Below are 23,042 nucleotides of genomic sequence, written 5' to 3' on the forward strand. Positions count from 1 at the left end.
CAACTATCTAAACCAGTAAGCAACAACACTTCCATCTTGCATCAAGACGCAACCTAAACCATCACAGGAAGTGTTATAATAAATAACATAACCCAAGTCGCGCTCGGGAATAATCAAAATCGGTGTCATGGTCAACCTCGTATTCAGTTCTTGGAAAAAGGATTCACACGCTTCATTCTACGCAAACTTTATCCCCTTTCGGTAAGCATCGTCATAAGAGCGGCTAAGGAAGAAAAATCCTGCACAAACCTTTGATAATATCTTGCTAAGCCCAGAAAGCTCCGAACCTCAAACACATTTCTTAGACTCTCCCAAGATCAAACGATGGGGCCGAGAGCATGAATTTTGAGGCTTTTCTCAATTTTTCTAAGTATGGGAGCCTCCGATTGATCGAGCGGAAGCTCGATTAATCGAGTGACCCAGAAAATGGTCAATTTGGCCTCCTAGGAAGCTTTGGTTGGTTCCTACATTGAAATTTAAGACAAATGACCCTTCCATACACTTAAAAAATGTCCTAAAACAATATAGATACACTCAACAACATCATCCATATATTATAATGGTTCAAATTACATCATTAAAGTACATATCATCCCAAAACTTTAAACTTTGAATATAGTTATCATCCCCATGACTTACATGCCAAAATTTTACCAAATAATATCCTAAAAGAATATGTTTACAAGTTAAAGACCCTTAAGGTCTTAATTGTAATGCTTTATACAATTAAATGGATAACGTCATCTTTACAAAAAATAATCGTAATAGTTAAGCATTGTTTACAAAAATTACAAAAAAGGGTTTCATCAACCTCGACTACACTTCTGGAGGAATGTCATCAACCACTTTTTTACCAGGACCTGAAAAATGTTGAAGGAAAGGGTGAGCACGGAGGCTCAGTAGAAGTTGCCTAAGGCATCAACTTTGGACTCCTAAGAGCCACGAAACACATAGAGGGAATAAAAATGAACCGGGGTCATGCATCAGGGTTTCTATAGTATTTAAGTCATATAATCATTCTCATCATGCCAAATATACAACTAATCACAAGTATGTATAAAAATGTAATACAATGCACCATATCCCCAACTTAGTTTCTACCGAACCTAACTCACACCCAAAAACTACTGACTGACTTTACTGAAATAAGAATGATTATCTATCCCTGACCTCTAAACTGATGACCATTCGGGGCATAGTAATCAAATTTACACTTCCTAAACCAGCACGGGTTCCCTCTAGGTCAAGGTTAGCGCCGAACTCGCAAAATCTGGTTACTTTTATAAAAATTTCATTTCAAGTCCCTTTCTCCCTTTCCTTTCCTGTCATACCATGCATATGCACCAATGTTCTCAATTAGACAATTCTAATAAAACAACAACAACAACATAAATATGTCATCCTTTTTGCAATTTAACTCAACATAGAATTTTATGAAATTTAAACATCACCATAGCATACTTCCCAATGTAATCCCAATTAAGGCAATTTTTATACTTTAAACATAACATGCTCATCATGGAGTTCACTTCTTCTCAACTAAGATAGCACTTAACACATAACATTGAAAGGCATCATACTTGTCACATATAAACATGCTTAGAATGCATTACTGCATCATCACCATTTAGTTAGCAATAAAATCAAAGTCATGCATTCAGTATGAAATCCATAGTAGGACAAGGCAAGATACTTCAATGAAAGTCAAAGTACAAGGTATTAGAAAACCCCAACCTCAATTTGTTAGCTAAACCCCTACCTCAATTTGTTAGCCAAATAAGCCCTAGGACTAAGCCCTAATTTTTGAAATCTCTAACACCTTATAAGATGGGTGACAAAAGGAAGCTATCCTCAAGCTTTACCACTTTACCTTCATTCCTATCACACAAATCACACTCCAAACCCCTAAATTTTGGCCTTGAAACTTGAAGTATGTGTATGTGTACATATATATAAAGAGAAAGGGAAACTTAAAGAGACGAAGTGTTTGGCTGAAATGAGAGGAAGGAGGAAAGGGTTTGGCAATTCTAATTTTGAGGGTGTGGTTCCTCCTTTGCCACATGTCATTATTTGGGTGATTATACCTTTTTATAAGATTACTCTAGTTCCCCTCCCCTTTCATCATAACCCCGACAAGGTCCCCAAAAATATCTTCCTTAAACCGATAGATACATGTATATATATATATATAAGTAAAATGTCTGCAATGCCCTTCTATACATTGGAAAAACCAGGAGAGATTACCGAACCCGGAAATTGTCTCGACTATCGAAAAATTCTAAAAATAACACCATTATTTCTAACTTGCTTAAAATAATTAAAAAATGAATTTCTAAACCCTCAGGGCCCACATGGCATGCAAAACAAGACACAAAAAAAAATAATTAAATAAAATTCAAAAAAATCCAGGACATCACAGTTAACATAATTTGGTATAAGACTTGGGCCTAAAAAAAATGAGTCCGATTCAAAATATCAGGCTGGCCCAAATAACTCTTGGCCTAGTAACCTTAATTGCAACCCAAACTAAATAAATAAAATAAATGCAATAATACAAATAGACATAAACATATAACAAATAAATTAAAATACACATATCAATTAATAAATATATCAATTAACTCAGATAATTAAATAAAAACCCATTTAATAAATCATTTAAAATCACAGGATATTATAATTGTTGCAACAAGGAAGGCTCTTGAAGTTATATAGAATGACCCATGAGTGAGGTAGCTAATTCTAGTGAGGAAGCTGCTAGATAACAATATGAAGTTGCTCTGTCTAATGAATAAATCATTTTAACTCAGAAGGCCAGGTGTAGATGGGTCAAGGATCAAGATAGAAATACCATGGTTTTCTACCAGAGGATCAAGGATATTAGGTCCACTAATAATATCACTGTTTCGCAAGTTGATGATGGTAGTATAATGAATGATTCTTTATGTATCAGTACAATGATTCTCCAGCAGTACTACGCTAAGTTGTTTACTACAGCTCATGATGCTAAGTGTAACCCTTCTCCTTATAACATTAGAAGAGTTCTATATGTAAAGGATAGTGCAAGGCTTGAGATACCTATTACTATAACTAAGATTAAAAACATTGTATTCGGTGTTGGTGCTGATAGGGCTACAGGCTTACGTGGATTCACCACCAGATATTTTCAACAGTATTGAGGGATAGTAGAAGAGGATGTCACAGATGCAATCCTTCATTGCTTCCATTGCTCAGAGATAGGTAAAGCTTAAGCTTCACTACTCTTAACCTAAGAAAAAAAGATGTTCTTAAGATAGGGGAGTTTAGGCCTATTTCTCTATGTAATTTAGTCTATAAAATTATCACTAAACTCATGGCTTTAAGGCTTGGTGTAGTCCTTGATAAAATAGTTGGGAAAGAGCAAAATACTTTTATTAGAGGTAGGAAAATCCAAGATAACATTATATTCGCTTGAGTTCTTAAGAAGTTTTGGTTCTAAATAGGCCAAGCCCACCCTAGCCTAGAAAGTTGATCTAAGAAAGGCCTACGATTTTGTTCAATTAATGGTCCTTTTTCTTGTAGCTGCTTTTATTATTTTTGTTTGGTAGATGATGGATTAGTTAGGCGAACGCTTGCATTTCTACTGCATGGTTTTCTGTCATACTTAATGGGATTTCTTGTGGTTTTTTTCAACCAGCCAGAGGTTTGAGACAAGAGTATCCTTTTTCTCCACTTCTAGTAACTTTGGTGACAAAATATTTATCTAGTGCTTATCAGAATGAGCTGAGTAGGGGTAATCGGATTATTGCTGAGACTAAGAGGGATGGATCTACTATCACTCAACAATTATTTGTTAATGACTTATTTTGGTGGTGGTTAGAGCTAATTTGGCCCCTGTCATGCCTTCAAAGAAAATTATGGAGCATTTTAAAGGTGATTTTGATTTGTTTGTTAGTAAGCACAAATAAGAAGTTTATCTTACTAGGAGTGTTAGAAGAAGATCTACAGTTCTGATAATTCTTGCATGTAAGCTTGGTAAATGCCTATTTACATATCTTGGTCTACCTATTTCTGATAAAGGGTTAAGAAAGATAGATCGTATGCCTCTTATTAATAAGATTTTTTTGCTACAAGTAGATGGTCAGGTTTGAACCTTTCAATGGCTGGTAGAGTGGAGTTAGTCAGGGCTGTGGTTGTTCCTATGGTCCATTAATGGGCTTCAATTTACTCTTTACCTGTTACTCTTATCAACATTATTGAGAGAAGGATGCAGAACTTTATTTGGGGTCATGATGACAATAGGTATAATCTACATGAATTATGTTGGAAGAAGCTTACAGCTCTAAAATTAGAGATGGGCTTGGTGTGAGAAGAATATGTGAAGTAGACAAGGGTGTAAAGTACATGTTATCTTAGGACTTTCTCCTTTATAAGGATAGGATTTGGGTAGCCTGGTTTGGGCAATGCTATGTCAAAAGATCATCATATTGGAATGCAGTTCCTGGGGATTCTTACTAATCCATATGGAAAAGTATTGTCTCTGTTAAGGACACTATTAAGCAACAATGTAAATTTTGAATTGGTGATGGTAAGGGGATAAAATTTTTTCTTAATCCATAGTGTGAGGGTTAGTTTTTAGCTGAGAAATTTCATTATAGGATTCTTAGGTACTTTACTTCAGACAAGTAGGTTAACTTCAGTCAATTCATTATGGACAACCAGTGGAATAACTCTAAATTTTAGTCTATTCTTATGTAGATTAAGTAGTACATAGTTTAGAATAAGATTTATGGAGATGCAGATCAGTTACTATGATAGAACAAACAAATGACATACAAAGCTGCTTAGGAAGCTTGTAGGGTAGTGAATCCTAATGTTTTTTAGGTTGGTATTTGCTGGAATAGTGGTAGGCTTAGGTGGTCTGTGTACACTACCTTGATTTTACATAACTCAATTATAACAAATTCTATCCTTAAGAGGGGAGGTATCTGTAATGACCTAAACTCGAGGATCCGAATCACTAACTGGGTCCTAACTTGACCCGAAAACACCCAAGGGAAAAAAATGGTCATTATGAACCGTACAGTGCATTAGGGACCAAATAACAGTCATCTAGGTCATTTCTAGTCATTTAGATTCATAAGCAAAAGGAAATAGACTTCGTTTAAAGTCACATATTTTAAGGGTAAAAAGGGTAAAATTGACATTCCAGGCCGTTCCGCTCGTATTCCGGTGGGACCATAGCATTCTAAGAATCTAAGAGGACATATATAACCCACACGATAAAGCTTGACCCCATCGAAAAAGGTCCAAAAAAATAGTACCCAAAGTCCAATATCGAGCACTCAGATAGTATCTTCCGAGCGCTCGGTATTGGGATTTCGCCACTAGAATCCTAATCCCCCTGGCCTGAGCACTCGGCCCCTTGCCCCGAGCCTCGGGGCTACCCAAAAATTGGGTAATTTGCCCCTTTTTGTCTTCATTCCTATTCCCGAACATCTTGTTGGTCATTTTTGACCTTAATGCCCTTGTCCCAACTCACGAACATGCATAATATAATCATTCATCAACTTTAAACTCACGAACATGCATAATATAATCATTCATCAACTTTAAACATCAATTTAAGCATTTTATAATCCATTATGCATCTAAGTCATTCAAATGCTAAAAACATTGCTAGTGCATGCTTTAGTTTCCATTACATTGCCCAAATTACACAAAAGTAGTATGAAAGAATAGTTTAAACTAAGCATTGGTTACAAAAGCTTACAAAAAAACTACATTTGTCAACCCTATCTACATTTCTAAGGTCCTTCATCAACCACGTCCTTGGCATAACCTGAAAAATGGTAATGATAGGGTGAGCACTATGGCTCAGTAGGTGAAACCTAAGACACACCCCTTCTAATCCGGTAGTCACATACAATGAAGAATGGAAAAAAAAAAAAAAGGAAATAGGATCATACAAGTTTAAATGGGACACAAGGAAATGATACAAGTCCTCATCATTATAGCAATACTCATCATAACATATATTCACACAATGCAATACTATGCAATGCATATGTCTGTCCTAAAACCCTTTTATCCTTAAACACAAATTATACACACACCGAACTCGTTAATCTAACCCGGTACGAGGTGACTCCTCGCTACCACGAGAGAAGGATTGGTCATCTATCCCTAACCTAGGGTGACTCCTTAGCGTCAATTGAGGCCTAGGCAACTTAACCATGCATGAGGTATTCACTCCACGTTCCCTCTAAATTGTACCCCACAGACACAAGGCAACTGCTTATGGTCCAGTTTTCTCAAACTTTTCTTTTAAAAACTTTTAGGAAATAAGTTTCTAATTTTCATCTGCATCCATGCTGGTGTGGCCTCGTCGTGGTGACCAAAGCTAAAATGTGCTAAAGAGTGGCCAAGTTTAAATTTGTAAAGTACCACTACTTTCTCTAACTACTAATATAGTTAGGATGAATAGGGATCGTCCCAAGGGATTGAGGGCAATGTTAATATGGAAGCAAGGTCGGGCTAGTAGGTCGAGTGATAAAAAATTTAATTAAACTACAATGTAAATAAATTCAATGCAAAGCAATTAAAGTAAGTAAAAGGTAGAGAACAAGAGAAAGGGATCTTGGGATTCAGAGGTCACCACTAAACATCACATTTCTAGATACTCAATGTATAATGAATGAGGGGAAATATATATTGCAACACCAATATGTGTGATTGATTGAATCAACAAGCATGGATGACTAATTAAGTATACATTGTCTAGACAACCTAATGAATAGCACAATATATCAAACTAAGCCATTATTCCTTCCTTTAAGCTTAAAATCAAACACTTTAATAAGCTAAAGAATTATACTACTTGCATTTATAAGTATGGAATATCAAACAATAAGCATGGATTGTCTTTCTATCTAAGAAAATAAGGCAATTACATTACAACTAAACTAAGGACATGCAAATTAAACTAATTAAACTAAGGTAGAGGCATAATCCATCAAGGAATGAGTATGAACCATCAAACAAGCCACAAGCGTATTCTATTAAAGCACCATGCCTTGACAATCTCTAGATTCATAGCATCAACACACATAGACGCATCAATATCACAAAACCAAGAGATAAATACATGAACATCTATTCTAGCATACATAGACATATAAATAGAATGAAATGATCAATTAAAAGTATTAAACAATATAAATCATTATAGAAATAAGATTTATATATAAATCAAATTTCAAGACAAGAATTACAACATAAATCCCTACATAATATAAAATATCAAGATCTAGAAAGCATGTTTAGGGCTAACTCTAGCCCCAAGAAGATGTTTATCCACTCATTGATATAGCCATCCAACCCTCAAGGGCCATCTCTATGGTAGGGTTGATTTTCTTCTCCTTGATGGAAACCCTAGATGAATGGAAGAACCCCCAAATGGTGTGTGTATCTCTCTAATCTTTAAGCTCTTTCCTTTATTCTATTGTTGTATGATGATATATGGTGTAAAAATAGCTCAAAATGCTTATATAGGTAGCTCCAATGTCATTCCTAATGGTCAGGTCTTGTGCACTAAGGCCCTTCAATGATTGCACCATGAGCCATCTTTTAATGAGCTGGACTCTATTTTATTTCGAACTTGAGGGGATTCAATCGATTGAATTCTGATGAGATTGATCGAAGAATGTTCAGATCGATTAAAGTGTGGCTAGATCGATCAAACTTTGGCGGCGCCTTTTTGGAATAGGACAAGTCTGAGATATTTTTGGGATATTTTGGGAAAAGGACAAAAGTGGTAGGTGGGGATAAAATCAAAGAAGTTCCATCAATTGAAAGGAAAGTTAGATCGATCGAAGATGGAAATTCTTGAGGACAAGGACAAGGGGTTTGATCCATCTTGGTGAGGCTGGATCGATCATTATAAGATCGATCGAAGATTGGTCTAATCGATCAAAACTTGCTGTTTTCTACCAATTTGATCCTTTCTTCCATTCAGCTTGAGATAGCTTCTTTTATGCTCTAATTTGGCTGTATTGACTTATTTTGGAGATAAGCGTCTGAAAAAGGCAATAACATGAAATTAGTCTAAAACGGGAAAATAAGATGCATAAAGGTCCTAGAATACTCGAGCTTAAAGGATTTTAATGCGCACTTTTCAGCGCTCATCACATGCTCCCTCTCAATGCCATAATCTACATGTCATATGCTAATGTCTCATATTCAATTTAGCCACAATCTCTATAATGGGGTACATGATAATAGACATAGCAAATATCACAATCATGGCATGTCAAGGCTTATAAATTTCATCATATAACCATGTAAGCACATAAAGGCACATTCAATCACATAGTCATGCAAATTTACACTTCTTGACTAACTTTGACGTGAAATTCATTCTTAAAAGTTATACCACATACTCATCATGCATAAAACATCATTATATACATATACTTTAGCATGCTTTTACAAAAATATACTCACAAAAGATCAAAGGATGTAAGGCTTAGAAATCCCTACCTTAAATATACTAGCCAAACAAGCCCTTAGCAACCCTTATTTAGAATTTCCTCTAAACCCTAGCAATGGTGGTCTCAAAAAATAGCCCTTGTCAAGTAAAATGAAACTCCTTTCTTGGTCTTCTTCAAAATCTCACTGTAACCTCTCAAAAATTAAGCTTTAAGCATGGAGGCAAATAATGTGTATAAATATATAGAGAGAAAGAAGAATGATAGAGGAATGAGAAGGGTTGGACGAAATAGGGAAGAGGGAAGGAGGTGGCTTGTCTTACATTTTGTCAAGTGGTCCCAATGGTGCCACTTGTCATCATTTGGGTGATTCTCACTTTAATCTAAGTTACCTTATTGCCCTCTCACTAATAACCTATGTATATCCATGTCCCACAAAATTTTTACTCATTGTATAGGTGTATGTATATGTATATGTGTGTGAAATGTCAAGAATGCCACTCAATGAAAATGACAAAACCGGGAGAAGTTCCCGAACCCGAAAATCATCCCGACTTCTGAAAAATTCTAAAAACAATTCTGTCACTTCTAGTTGACTTTAAATAGTTAACAATGCATTTTTAAAACCCTCGGCTCAAGAAAATGACTAAAATGGCCCTCAGAGCCCGCATGGCATGCAAAACAAGGCATGACAAATAATTGATATAAAAATTCAAAAAAAATTGGAAAAATCCAGGACATTACAGTATCTCTCTAGCTTCTAGGCATACTTTTTACTGCAATCATATAGATGATGTGCATTGATCATTTGTTTGATGGATATTATTATTGTAATGACTCGGTCATTTTCCTCTATTTCCTTTTTCTCAAATTTTACGAATAAATTTTTTCCGTTTAAATTTATTTTCTGAGTTCTATTTCTCGTCACTGGGTGTCATCACAAGTGCTTGGAAATGATTTTTGAGACTCTTTCATTTGGATTGACAACTTCCTTTAAGGACCGAGTCATTTCCACATTTTTACTTTTTGGATACTATTCACTTTCGTCCTTTTTCCTATTTTGTCTTTTTCCCGTTTGTCACTTTTCGGCACAACCTCACTTTTAATACTCAGAGTTGGTTTTTGACTTCATTTATTTTCATTCTAAGTGGTTTCCATGAAATATGTATCTTTACTTTTGTAGAAAAGTACTCTAGTTGCTCATAGTGTCCATAAGGGCATAGATGCACAGTTTTTCAGAATCTTTTCCTTTTTTTGGGGTGTTTTTCATAAATATCTTTTGAAGATATTTTATTTCAGGGGTTTTTAAGAAAATACTTTTGGAAGATATTTTCATTCTGGGTCATTAGTGCAGTTAACCCTTTTTGGAGGGGCCATTGTGCAATTAACGAAATTTACTGCAAAATACCTCATTTTGAGCCTAGATTCTCATACGGAATTCATTTTTATATTTTGTTGAGTTGTATACTCTTAGAATTTTCTCCCGGTCATTTTTCCCAGTTTTAGGGATTTCTGACCCTAGTTGCTGCCGAACTTGTTCGGGCCATATCTTTCTGCTTGGGACTCAGTTTTAGATGTCATTTCTTCCATTGTTCATATTTTCATATTTTGGTTCTTTTTTGTTCAAAGAGTTTTGCCGTTTAAGTGCGTCTGCTCAGATTTCACTTTTCCAGACCGGGCGAGACCCTTTCGTGACACTTTTAGGGTTTTTCTATAAATAGAGGGTCTTAGAAAGAAAAATCAGATTTTTCTCTCTCTCTCTCCTCTCTCTTAGCTGGATTCCTTAGCAGCCATGGCTGCTACCTTCTCTCTCCTCTTTTAAGCCTTCTCCCTTTAATGAAACGTTGTAGTGCCTTAGTGTTTTATGTTCGCCTTGGCGAGGCTTTCGATTCTACCGATTGGAATCTCGTTTTTGCCATTCCTTGAGTTCGGGTTTGAAGTCAAGTTGTGTTTTTGATGGGGCTTCCTTGGGGTTCATGTTCATCGTGTTGTCCCTGACAAAACCCCAAAGTTTTATCGGATTCGGAACGGTTTTGTTTTGGTGGCTTTTGAGATTTTCATCTCAAATTGAAGTAGGGAGTGTTATAGTTTATATTCTTGATGTATTGCATGCTATTGATGCTTATACAACTTATTTACATGTCTTTGTATCAAATCTAGAGATTTTATTATTTATTTTTCTTGTATGAGGTTTGATTCTCCCGGCTGGTTATAGCTTTGTTTAAACATGTGGCATGATATTAAATTACACCTTTTGACATTCATCTTGTATGTATAACATAAGGCAAAGAGCCATTAATTTTAAAATTCATAAGTATGTTTTAAACTTGTTCCGGATTATTTGGAAGGCATATATAGCCTTAAGGTTAGCCTTAAACTTGCTTTTTGTTTTATCGTTCGGCAAATTGTTACTTTCTGTTTCATCGTTCAGAATGTCATAACGCCTGACCATGTAGGTCAAAATGTCAGAACGTCATAACGTTTAACCATGTAGGTTAGAAATCAGAACGTCATAACGCCTGACCATGTAGGTCAAAACGTCATAACACTTGACCAGGTTAGTCAGAGAGTCAGAACGTCATAACGCTTAACCATGTAGGTCAGAACGTCAAAACGTCATAACGCTTGACCATGAAGTTTAGAATGTCATAACGCTTGACCATGTAGGTCAGAACGTCAAAACATCATAACGCTTAACCATGTAGGTCAGAACGTCATAATGCTTGGCCATGGAGGTCAGAACATCATAACACTTGACCATGTAAGTCAGAACGTCAGAACGACATAATGCATGTAAGTGTTAAACCATCTATGTGCTAAACTATGTATTGTTGAACCATATAAGTGCTGAACGATGTATTGTTGAACTATGTAAGTGCTGAACCATGTATGTGCTGAACAATGTATGTGCTGAACTATGTATTGCTGAACCATGTATGTGTTGAACCATGTAAGTGTTGAACCATGTATACGACTTGTAGCATGATATTAAACTTGTCTTTGACATATCTTGTTCGTGGAATATTTAGAGCTAACTTGTTGTCTTGAGAATTTAATCTTTTAAGTTAAGTAAATTACATTTTTTATGCTTCCATCGAGTCAATTGTGCTTTGGTATTGAACTCTTGTCAAACTTATGAATCGGATTTGTATTTCTTGCGGTTGTTAGCTTTTTATCATGTATCTAGACTTCTTATAACCTGATTTCATTAATGTGTTTAATAAACTTGCACAATTGTCTTGGAGTGATTTAATTATTCATGTATGACTAGACAAATAATTAAATCATGTATGTTATACTAGTGGTATATTTACATTAATAGATTCTACGTTAAATGTATTCTAGTTTGTAGTCTATGTAGATGCATACTATGATTCTTGACATTTCACATGCCATTATAGTTGAGAACTTAGGGTATGACTTGTGTGTTGCAAAAATTTGGTTGTGTATGGAAAGTGGTTTAATGTATTACTTATATCTTGATACTATTTTGACTTGCACAACTTGTTGATTTTGAAACTTGGGATATCAATCAAGAATTGACATGGCTAGGACTTAGTTCTAGTACGGGAGATAAAGAACTCCCTACACTATAGTGCGCACTAAGGAACGGTACCCATGGTTTAGAAGCCCTAAAGTGATCCCAAGAGTACGGTTTAATCCGGGCGATATCCGAGTATCCACATTGGTTGATTTCATTCTTTATATTTCAAGTTGCTATTCCTTAAAGATTTAAAATTTGTCGTGTTATGTGAAATGCCCCAATCTTATTTTATTGCATAGATATTATGCATTACCCTTGATTTCATGTATTATTCTTATCCTATTAATTGGAATGTTCCAATCATGTTCAATTACATTGATAATGTAATTCTTGTCAATTCATATCTGAGTATTCTTCTTATTGTGTTAATTGGAATGTTCCAATCATGTTAATTGCATTGATAATATGATCCTTGCATTCAAGCATCTTTCTTGTCGTGTTGTATGGATTATTCTAAACCTTGCTAAATTGTATTGATAATGCGATTTATGTTAATAGATATTCAAATATCATTCTTATCGTGTTCTTTGGATTATTCCAATCTTGCTCAATTACATTGATAATGCGATTCATGTTAAATTGTAAACTTGTCATGTTCTTTGGATTATCCCAACCTTGATTCGTTTCATATATGTCTATATCATGATTCATGCGGATTTATACTCTAAGGTAGCTTAGGATGCTCCCTGAGTCCCATTTTGACATAGACGTTAGGTAGCATAAGCCCCTTTGACTTGTTTCACCTTAAGGTGATATTATTGTAAAATGTTAGGTCTATGCATGTTAATCTCCTACGAGTAGCTTTATGTTACTCACTCCAAAGTTACCGGGGTCATTTTTCAGGTACAGGATTCAAGACTTGGGAATTTGCAATTACCTTGGGTGATATGTAGAATTGAAGTTCTTTTAATTGTAGTCTTGTTCACATACAAGTGTTAGCATGTTTATTTTCTCTTTTGAAGTTGTTATGTAATGTTTTGCTTAACATGTCATTTTCAATTTCGGGTATGTAATGTATGCCTAAGCACACCTATTGACATTCATTTTATGTGTATGGCATAAGGTCAAAGGCCAAGCATGTATGACTACATTTCTATAGACCTTGTTTCTGTTTTGCCTCCGCATTTTTGGATCTGGTTCAGGTCATCATAGGACACACCGGGGTTAAAAAATCCAGGGTTGTCACTGGTGGTATCAGAGCGTCCGGGTTCGAATACCTTAGGACGACGGGTTTTGGGTGCATATCATGCTTGTGTTGCCATGTTCTACGTGTTTAAATACTTCTTGATAACATGTTTTGATTTGATAACATGTCTATTTTCTTATGTGGCAACTTGTTTAGGAGCTTACCTTGACTGTCTTAGCATATGATTTATGCTCGTTTACCTTAGCACATGGTACCTACTTTTTATTTTAGCATATAGTATATACTCGTCTATCTGAGTACATTGTATACGCTTGTTCATCTTGACATGATTATATGCAGCATATCATCATGCCTTACGTTCTTCTCCTGTATACATTGACATACTTTATGTGATCTTACTACTTGTGTGAGTAAATAATCCATTGCTATGTTGCATGCTAGCTGTTTACTTTTATGTCTGGTTTTGACATTATCTCTTAGGGTCTGTCGTATCCCTTAGGTGCATTCTTGTTTTAAGAAGTTCTTCCTTGGATAGGAGAAATTCATTCTGTAAGGACCCATGTCAGGAACCTGCTTGTCTATTTTGTTGGTTGGATGTTTCGAGACCTTAGTCTGACGGTTGATATGAGTAAGGCTCATGTGAGCGTAGAATCATAGTCCTTGTCTGGTGGAGTGAGACGCGGGCCAGGGAGGCACAGTTTCATTTCCTTTTCCTCCATAGCTTTATAACATGGTCAGGGAGTGTCTAGGGTGTTTTGTAATATAGGAGCTACTGGCTCTACTTGCACTGGGGATTTAAAGCCTTAAGCGTAGCGGTGCCTATGACATTGTTGTCAGAGTTTTGGGATTAGCTACCCCAGCTCTTACAAAATGTCTGGTTCCTGCAGTGCTTTTGGTAATGATCATTTTGGCATTGATGCCATCTATATCAAAAATTTTCCTTCTGGGTTTACCTGTTAGGGGCATGTTATGAATAAGTGCCTATATTGTCATGCTACCTTACTAACGAGTAAGTGTGGGCGGGTTCTAGTCACTGTTCGTACTGCCTTGTCACTATCTGCTTTTATCATGTTTTAATGTTTCGTTGTCTTGGGATTCTCTCGGTGGTTGACATTGAGTTAACTTGCCGATTCATACGGGGTGTTGTCTAGGTTTGTGGTTTTGCGTTCCTTAAGTTGATATTCAAACTTCTGAAGTTATCCTTCAGTGCTTTATAAGCTGTCCTTTGATTTGACCTTTTGCTCGATACTTACTCTATTCTTTATTTGGTATGTTCCTAATTTCGGGGACGAAATTCTTTTAAGGAGGGTAGGTTGTAATGACCCAGTCATTTTCTTTTTCTCAAATTTTACAGATAAATTTTTTCCGTTTAAATTTCTTTTCCGAGTTCTATTTCTCGTCACTGGGTGTCATCACGAGTGCTTGGAAATGGTTTCCGAGACTCTTTTGTTTAGATTGACAACTTCCTTTAAGGACCAAGTCATTTTCACATTTTCACATTTTGGATACTATTCACTTTTCGTCCTTTTCCCTATTTTGTCTTTTCCCAGTTTGTCACTTTTCGGCACAACCTCACTTTTCATGCTCCGAGTTGGTTTTTGACTTCATGTATCTTCATTCTAAGTGGTTTTCACGAAATACGTATCTTTACTTTTGTAAAAAGTACTCTGGTTACTCCCGGTGTCCATAGGGGCATGGATGCACAGTTCTTCAGAATCTTTTCCTTTTCTTACTGTGTTTTTGATAAATATCTTTTGAAGATATTTTATTTTAGGAGTTTTTAAGAAAATATTTTTGGAAGATATTTTCATTCTGGGTCATTAGTGCAGTTAACCCTTTTTGGAGGGGCCATTGTGCAATTAAAAAAAGTTATTGTAAAATACCTCATTTTGAGCCTGGATCCTCATGCGAGATTCACTTTCACATTTCGTCGAGTCATGTACTCTTAGAATTTCCTCCCTGTCGTTTTTCCCAGTTTTAGAGATTTCTGACATCGATTGCCGCCGAACTTGTTCGGGGCATATCTCTCTGCTTGGACTCAATTTTTGATGTCGTTTCTTTTATTGTTTATATTTTCTCATTTCGGTTCTTTTTTGTTCATGGAGTTTTGTCGTTTGAGGGTGTCTACTCATATTCCAGTTTTCCGGACCCGACGAGACCTTTTCAGGGCACTTTTAGGGTTTTTCTATAAATAAGGGGTCTTAGAAAGAAAAATCAGATTTTTCTCTCTCTCTCTTCTCTCTCTTGGCCGGATTCCATGGAAGCAGTGGCTGCCACCTTCTTTCTCCTCTTTTAAGCCTTCTTCCTTTAGTGAAACGCCGTAGTGCCTTAGTGTTTTATGTTCGCCTTGGCAATGCCTTCGATTCCACCAATTGGAATCTCGTTTTGGCCATTTCTTGAGTTTGGGTTTGAAGTTAAGTAGTGTTTTTGATGGTGCTTCCTTGGTGTTCATGTTCATCGTGTTGTCCTCGACAAAACCCCAAAGTTTCATCGGATTTGGAACGGTTTCGTTTTGGTGGCTTTTGAGATTTTCATTTCAAATTGAGATAGGGGGTGTTATAGTTTATATTCTAGGTGTATTGCATGGTATTAATGCCTATACAACTTATTTACATGTCTTTGAATCAAATCTAGAGATTTTATTATTTATTTTTCTTGTATGAGATTTGATTCTCCCGGTTGGTTATAAGTTGGTTTAAACATATGGCATGATATTAAATTACACCTTTTGACATTCATCTTATATGTATAACATGAGGTAAAGAGCCATTAATTTTAAAGTTCACAAGTATGTTTTAAACTTGTTCCAGATCATTTAGAAGGCATGTATAGCCTTAAGGTTAGCCTTAAACTTGCTTTTTGTTTTATTGTTCTATAAATTGTTACTTTTTGTTTCATCGTTCGGTAGTCAGAACGCCTGACCATGTAGGTCAGAACGTTATAACGCCTGACCATGTATGTCAGAACGTTAGGACATCATAACGCCTGACTATGTAGGTCAAAACGTCATAACGCCTGACTATGTAGGTCAGAACGTCATAACGCCTGACCATGTAGGTCAGAATGTCATAACGCTTGACCTACAGAACATTATAACGTCATAACGCTTGACCATATTGGTCAGAACGTCGTAACGCTTGACCATGTAGGTCAGAACGTCATAACGTCATAACGTTTGACCATGTAGGTTAGAACGTCATAACGCATGTAAGTGCTGAACCATGTATATGCTGAACCATGTATTGTTGAACCATGTAAGTGCTGAACTATGTATGTGCTGAACCATGTATGTGCTGAACCATGTATTGCTGAACCATGTATGTGCTAAACCATGTATATGTTGAACCATGTAAGTGATGAACCATGTATAGGACTTGTAGCATGATATTAAACTTGTCTTTGACATATCTTGTTCGTGGAATATTTAGAGGTACCTTGTTGTCTTGAGAATTTAATCTTTTAAGTTGGGTAAATTCCATTTTTTATGCTTCCATCAAGTCAATTATGTTTTGGTATTGAACTCTTATCAAACTTATGAATCAAATTTGTATTTCTTGGGGATGTTAGCTTTTTATTATGTATCTAGACTTCTTATAACCTGATTTCATTAATGTGTTTAATGAACTTGCACAATTGTCTTGGAGTGATTTAATTATTCATGTATGACTAGACAAATAATTAAATCATGTGTGTTATACTAGTGGTATATTTACATCAATGGATTTTACGTGAAATGTTTTCTAGTTTGTAGTCTATGTAGATGCGTACAATGATTCTTGCCATTTCACAAGCCATCATAGTTGAGAACTTAGGGCATGACTTGTGTGTTCCAAAATCTTGGTTGTGTATGGAAAGTGGTTTAATGCATTACTTGTATCTTGATACTATTTTGACTTGCACAACTTATTGATTTTGGAACTTGAGATATAAATCAAGAATTGACATGGCTAGGACTTGGTTCTAGTACGGGAGATAAAGAACTCCCTACACTATAATGCGCACTAGAGGAAGGTACCCATGTGTTAGTAGCCCTAAAGTGATTCCAAGAGTATAGTTTTAATCTGGGCGATATCCGAGTATCCACATTGGTTGATTTCACTCTTTAAATTTCAAGTTGCTATTCCTTGAAGATTTAAAATTTGTCGTGTTATGTGAAATGCCCCAATCTTGTTTAAGTGCATAGATATTATGCATTACCCTTGATTTCATGTATTATTCTTGTCTTGTTAATTGGAATGTTTTAATCATGTTCAATTACATTGGCAATGTAATTCTTGTCAATTCATATCCGAGTATTCTTCTTGTTGTGTTAATTGGAATGTTCCAATCATTTTAATTGCATTGATAATGTGATCATTGCATTCAAGCATCGTTCTTGTCGTGTTGTATAGATTATTCTAAACCTTGCTAAATTGTATTGATAATGCGATTCATGTTGATCTATATTCAAACATCCTTCTTATCGTGTTCTTTGGATTATTCTAATCTTGTTCAATTATATTGATAATGTGATTCATATTAAATTGTAAACTTGTCGTGTTCTTTGGATTATCCCAACCTTGATTCGTTTCATATATGTATATATCATGATTCATGCAGATTTATACTCTAAGGTAGCATAGGATGCTCCCTGAGTCCCATTTTAACATAGACGTTAGGTGGCATAAGCTCCTTTGACTTGTTTCACCTTAAAGTGATATTATTGTAAAATGTTAGGTCTATGCATACTCATCTCCTATGAGTAGCTTTATGTTACTCACCCCAAAGTTACCGGGGTCATTTTTTAAGTACAGGATTCAAGACTTGGGAATTTGCAATTGCCTTGGGTGATATGTAGAATTGAAGTTCTTTTAACTGTATTCTTGTTCACATGCAAGTGTTAGCATGTTTATCTTCTCTTTTGAAGTTGTTATGTAATGTTTGGCTCAATATATCATTTTCAATTTCGGGTATATAATGTGTGCCTAAGCACGCCTATTGACATTCATTTTATGTGTATAGCATAAGGTCAAAGGCCAAGCATGTATGACTACATTTCTATAGACCTTGTTTCTGTTTTACCTCTGCATTTTTGGATCCGGTTCAGGTCATCACTGGACACAATGGGTTGAAAAATTCAGGGTTGTCACAATTATGACGGATGTTTGGTACAATCTTGCTACTATACTCTAATAGATCCTATAGAGGGCTAGTTTTCTTTTGGGATTGGCTCACACTTTTCACTAACTGTTTGCTGAAAAGAGTTTCAGAAACAAGTTGTGAAGAATGGTGTTTTCAACTACCCCCTTCTGTATTTGGAGTGAAATGAATGGTAGAATCTATGGTTTTGATCGTAAGAATCCTAATGGGTTTGCTAAGTGCGTTATGTGGGATGTTTTAGATATCTTGGGGGTATACCTCCAAGATATCGTTTAAGACCCATCTGTTAGGGTTCTATTTTATTAAAGGTATGCCTTCACTTTACAACCTGTACATTATTGTTATATTTATACATTTCCTTCATTTAGGAAACAACTAGAACAAGTAAAGTAGAATTTGAGAGATGCCACTGTGATTTTTAGAATGGAGAACCACCTATTGGAAAGAGCAACCAACTAGGAGGAAAACCACAGAGACTTTCGCAGTCTTGAGTGAAACAATCCACTATCACAAAACAAAGTATGACTTAGGCTCACACCCACTTCACTTTACCATGACATAGTTGTTGAACACCTCTAATGTTGCGCCCCTCATCCAGACTCTCTCGACTTCATGCTTAATCCTTAATACTAGTAGATATATAGGTTATTGGTAGAACATGAACACATCAAATGGATCGAATCTTCCTTTCAGTGATATGAAAAATTAGAAACGAATTATGCTACTCTGATCAACCTTTTTAATTTATGGTCAACTTTGAAGATCCCAATGATCAGTTAAAGAACATCACCCTAAATTACTTGAGTGTTTATGTGTGTACTCTTAAAAAGATAAAAGTACATTTTCTCTAAAACCCGTCTCGAAAAAGCTTCAACAATACTCTAAAAATAATGTTTTTTTCTAATTGACACATTACTAGGGTTGAAGTTTTGAGAGGTTTTTATAGCCTAGAGATTCCTCAAAATATATGAAAAGATGTAAAACCATCTAAGGACTTCTCTAAGAGTTTTGCTGCAAAAAAGAAACTAAAAAGTTACCAAATTTTGAAACCCCGCACATATTCGGAAAGGGCAATTGGTTGGACTTTAAGTGTGATTCGTTGTGTTTTGGCATACTTGAAGAATTGGGATTCTGTCGAGTGCAACTGGTTGGACTTAGTGCCACTAGTTGTACTTTGGCAGAGTTTAGAGAAATCATAGAAACTCATTTCGGAGAAGTACAACCGGTGAAGATAAAGTGGAAATGGTTGAACATTTCAAGACTTCAAAATTTTCCAACAAAAGATATTTTTCCCAAGTCCTACCACATCAAATATGAAATAAAAGTGTCCTCACTTACATACATGTCCTAAGTGACTCTCATTCAATCCAACGGTATGAGGCACTTGCACTTCAGTTCTGAAATATTGAGACACAAGATAATTAAAAACTACAACCCGATCATCAGGTTTTGATATAGAAATTTGCCAAAAAAAAAAAAAAAAAACTTATATCTCGCGTATATATCCATCACGAAAGGTTGTAATTCAACGTTATCTCATCGAACTTCCTAAGTGATAAAATTGAGGTTCAAATTCTAAGAGTGTAAGCAAATGTTATTTTTCTGAAACAAAATTTTTTATATATCTAGATTCTTGACAAGTTCATTGTAGCTTGCAGGGAAGATACGGGACGGTACTAATGGAGATGTTTCCATTGATTCTTATCATCGGTACAAGGTTTGCCACTGCAACTACCTAAACTTTTTCATTGGCAAGCTTCACGTTTTTTTCTTTGAGTGGTACTGTATATATTTAACAGTATTTGTATCAAGAAAGAGTCTTCTTGTTAGATGAGTCATGAGATCTCCTTATTTAACCATTAAATCCTGACAGTTTTTTGAGATTTTTTGAATAGTCATATAAATCATATAACAAATATTTCAATCAAATAGTGATAAAACAATTTCACAACTCTTGTCATTAGAGCCTTTAGAGGAATCTATTAACAGAATTACTGTTAAATTAAATAGAGTATTATTGGTACCACTTAATTGTTAACCATGATGGTCCATCATTATATTTTATTTTCACCATAATCTTTCAATCATCTTGCAGGAAGATGTGGGGATCATGAAGGGAATTGGTCTTGATGCTTATCGATTCTCAATTTCATGGCCCAGAATTTTACCACGTAAGATCATCACTTTCATTATCTAGTGTCCAATTATAAATCAAAAGATGTATCGAGTGCATGTGAACCCAAATTGTTGGAACACTTTTTGTAACACATGAAAATAATAAAAGGGTTCTTTCTTTCTTTCTTCTCTTTTAAATGAGGAACCCTTCTAGACCTTGTGCCTTTAGTACATGAAGTTGCAAGGTAAACCTCCAATACGTGCAATCACTTACAAATCACACATATCATCCCCGATGTTTTTGCGCCCAATGAAAGTCGAACCCAAATTTGATTTTTTACTTGCCTTGTTTTACAATTTGTTTTGATTATCTAAATTTTGTTACTTGCAGATGGGAATCTAAGTGGAGGAGTGAACTGGAAAGGAATAAATTACTACAACAACCTCATAGACGAGTTAAAAAACAATAGTACAAAAGATTGACTCTCTCTCATTACTGATTAATAAACATTTATTTTTTAAGTGCATTATATAATTCTTCATCTAAGAACTGTGTAATTTATTATGTACATATAGGTATTGAGCCTTACGTCACTCTTTTCCATTGGGATGTTCCCCAAGGTTTAGAAGAATTGTATGGTGGTTTCTTGAGTCCTCTAATTGTGTAAGCTCCTCGATTTTCATCCTGTTGTTCATATTTACCAACTAGCTAGGGAGCAGTTAAGGCAGCATTGTATATTGTAATTTAGATTTAGGATTCATTTTTCTGGAAATTCTATTAGAACGTTATAAAGAAAAGGAAGAAACATAAGAAAAGAAAATCTCATCACACAAAATTAATCATGCTTATGTATGAAGGGTGTTGGAAGAGCATGATAAGAGAAAAACATTATACTTTTTTTGGTTCAAATTTTTGAAAAACAGTTCTGAAGAACTTAAAAAATAAAATAAAAAAATGGTTTTAAAGTACTACAAAATAGTGTTAAAAATTGATTATTTTTAACTAAGTTTTTCAAAATACTGTCAACTAGATGATTTTTTGTATTTTATTTTATTTTTTTTATATTCTTAGTCATATGAAAGCAGAAAGCGGTTCTCGTAAAAAAAAAACTAAGCAGGCCCTTAAGAGTCAAACATTATTTTGTACAATGTGACGTCGTTCTGACAGGCCAAACTCACATCTGTACTGGTTCACTAGGATTACAAACCATATTCTAGGAGTATTCAGAATATGGTGACACTTTTAATTATTTAGTTGTTTTAAAAATCTTTTTCACTCATATGAAATTATTGATTTTGAGATCCTTGTGGTATTAATGTATTATTAATTAAGACATATTTTTATGATGTTAATCCAATTCACAGGGCTGATTTTCGTGACTATGCGGATCTTTGCTTCAAGTCTTTTGGTAATCGAGTGAAGAAGTGGGTAACCTTGAATGAGCCATTGGCCTTTAGCCATTTTGGGTATGATAGTGGTGATCATCCTCCTGGTCGATGCTCTTCTTGGATGCAAAACAATTGCACAGGAGGTGATTCGAGCACCGAACCATATATTGTGTCACACAACCAGCTTCTTGCTCATGCTGCTGCTGTAAAATTATACAAAGAGAAGTATCAGGTGGCAAATTAGAACCCTATCTACAACATTATTGTAACTATTTGTTTAAGCAGACAAATTGTTTCTAGACCAAATATAGGTTGCAATTAACTAATTGAAAGTGAAATCTTCATGTAGGCAGAACAAAAGGGAAAGATAGGGATCACCCTTCATGCAATCTGGCCTGTACTTTACTCTAATTCGAGTCTCGATCGTCGTGCTTTGGGTCGATCTTTGGATTTTCAGCTTGGATGGTGAGTATTGCATGTTTTGTTAAAGTAGTATTTACTATTTCATGAAAGTCGTGAGGATTCAAAAAAAAATAAAAACTAAAAGGACAAATTACACAAACCATCCGAAGTTTTCATTTCTTGCATTCCGATAGAAGTTGGCACGATAAATTAGTCAACTACCCTTTTGATTTTATTGACTTGACAGATAACCTTGAACATGAAGGATAAAAAAATATTTTGACAAAAATAATCTTCCTTGTTTGAAATTACTATCTTTAATTTTAAAATTATTTTAATAATGAAAATAAAAAAATATATCTCAAATAGTAAAATGACAACATAGTCCACACTTAGGCTTTCAAGCCTTTCATACGTTTCTAACCCAGACTCGCACCATCTCACATCAACCACGGTGCCGCGGCTGCCATCGCCACCATCTCTCTGCATCCATTGCCACAGCCACCATCTTGTCGAATTGTACCACCTCTTACCACCATTACTCATCACCACCACCGTCCACAACTAGGGCTACAACCACCCCCAAATTTTGCTTCTTCCCTTTCTTGCACACACACACATATATATACATATACACAGAGAATTACTCATCACCACCACCGTCCACAACTAGGGTTGCAACCACCCCCAAATTTTGCTTCTTCCCTTTCTTGCACACACACACACACACACACATATACACAGAGAATTGAATTGTTTCTTCCTTACCAACGCGAAATTACCGACGGCGAAGGGAAGATTTATGTTCGCCGCTGCAATTGTCGAAACTGTTGGCATC

General features: G+C 35.4%; 1 protein-coding gene across 1 annotated transcript in view; it reads left to right on the forward strand.

Annotated features, from left to right (window-relative positions):
- LOC132295080 (beta-glucosidase 24-like) overlaps nt 1-23,042 on the forward strand; it is a 31,883-nt gene that overhangs the window by 6,261 nt on the left and 2,580 nt on the right. The window contains exons 3-8 of the mRNA XM_059793156.1: nt 19,957-20,015; nt 20,394-20,469; nt 20,805-20,882; nt 20,990-21,077; nt 21,779-22,034; nt 22,152-22,267. Coding sequence (XP_059649139.1) covers nt 19,957-20,015; nt 20,394-20,469; nt 20,805-20,882; nt 20,990-21,077; nt 21,779-22,034; nt 22,152-22,267 — 673 coding nt within the window. The remainder of the gene's footprint in view (nt 1-19,956; nt 20,016-20,393; nt 20,470-20,804; nt 20,883-20,989; nt 21,078-21,778; nt 22,035-22,151; nt 22,268-23,042) is intronic.

The sequence above is a fragment of the Cornus florida genome, unplaced genomic scaffold (genome assembly GCF_030987335.1).
Source record: "Cornus florida cultivar Cherokee Brave unplaced genomic scaffold, ASM3098733v1 CherokeeBrave_3.0.0_Hap2_Chr02, whole genome shotgun sequence".
Taxonomy (NCBI): Eukaryota; Viridiplantae; Streptophyta; class Magnoliopsida; order Cornales; family Cornaceae; genus Cornus; species Cornus florida.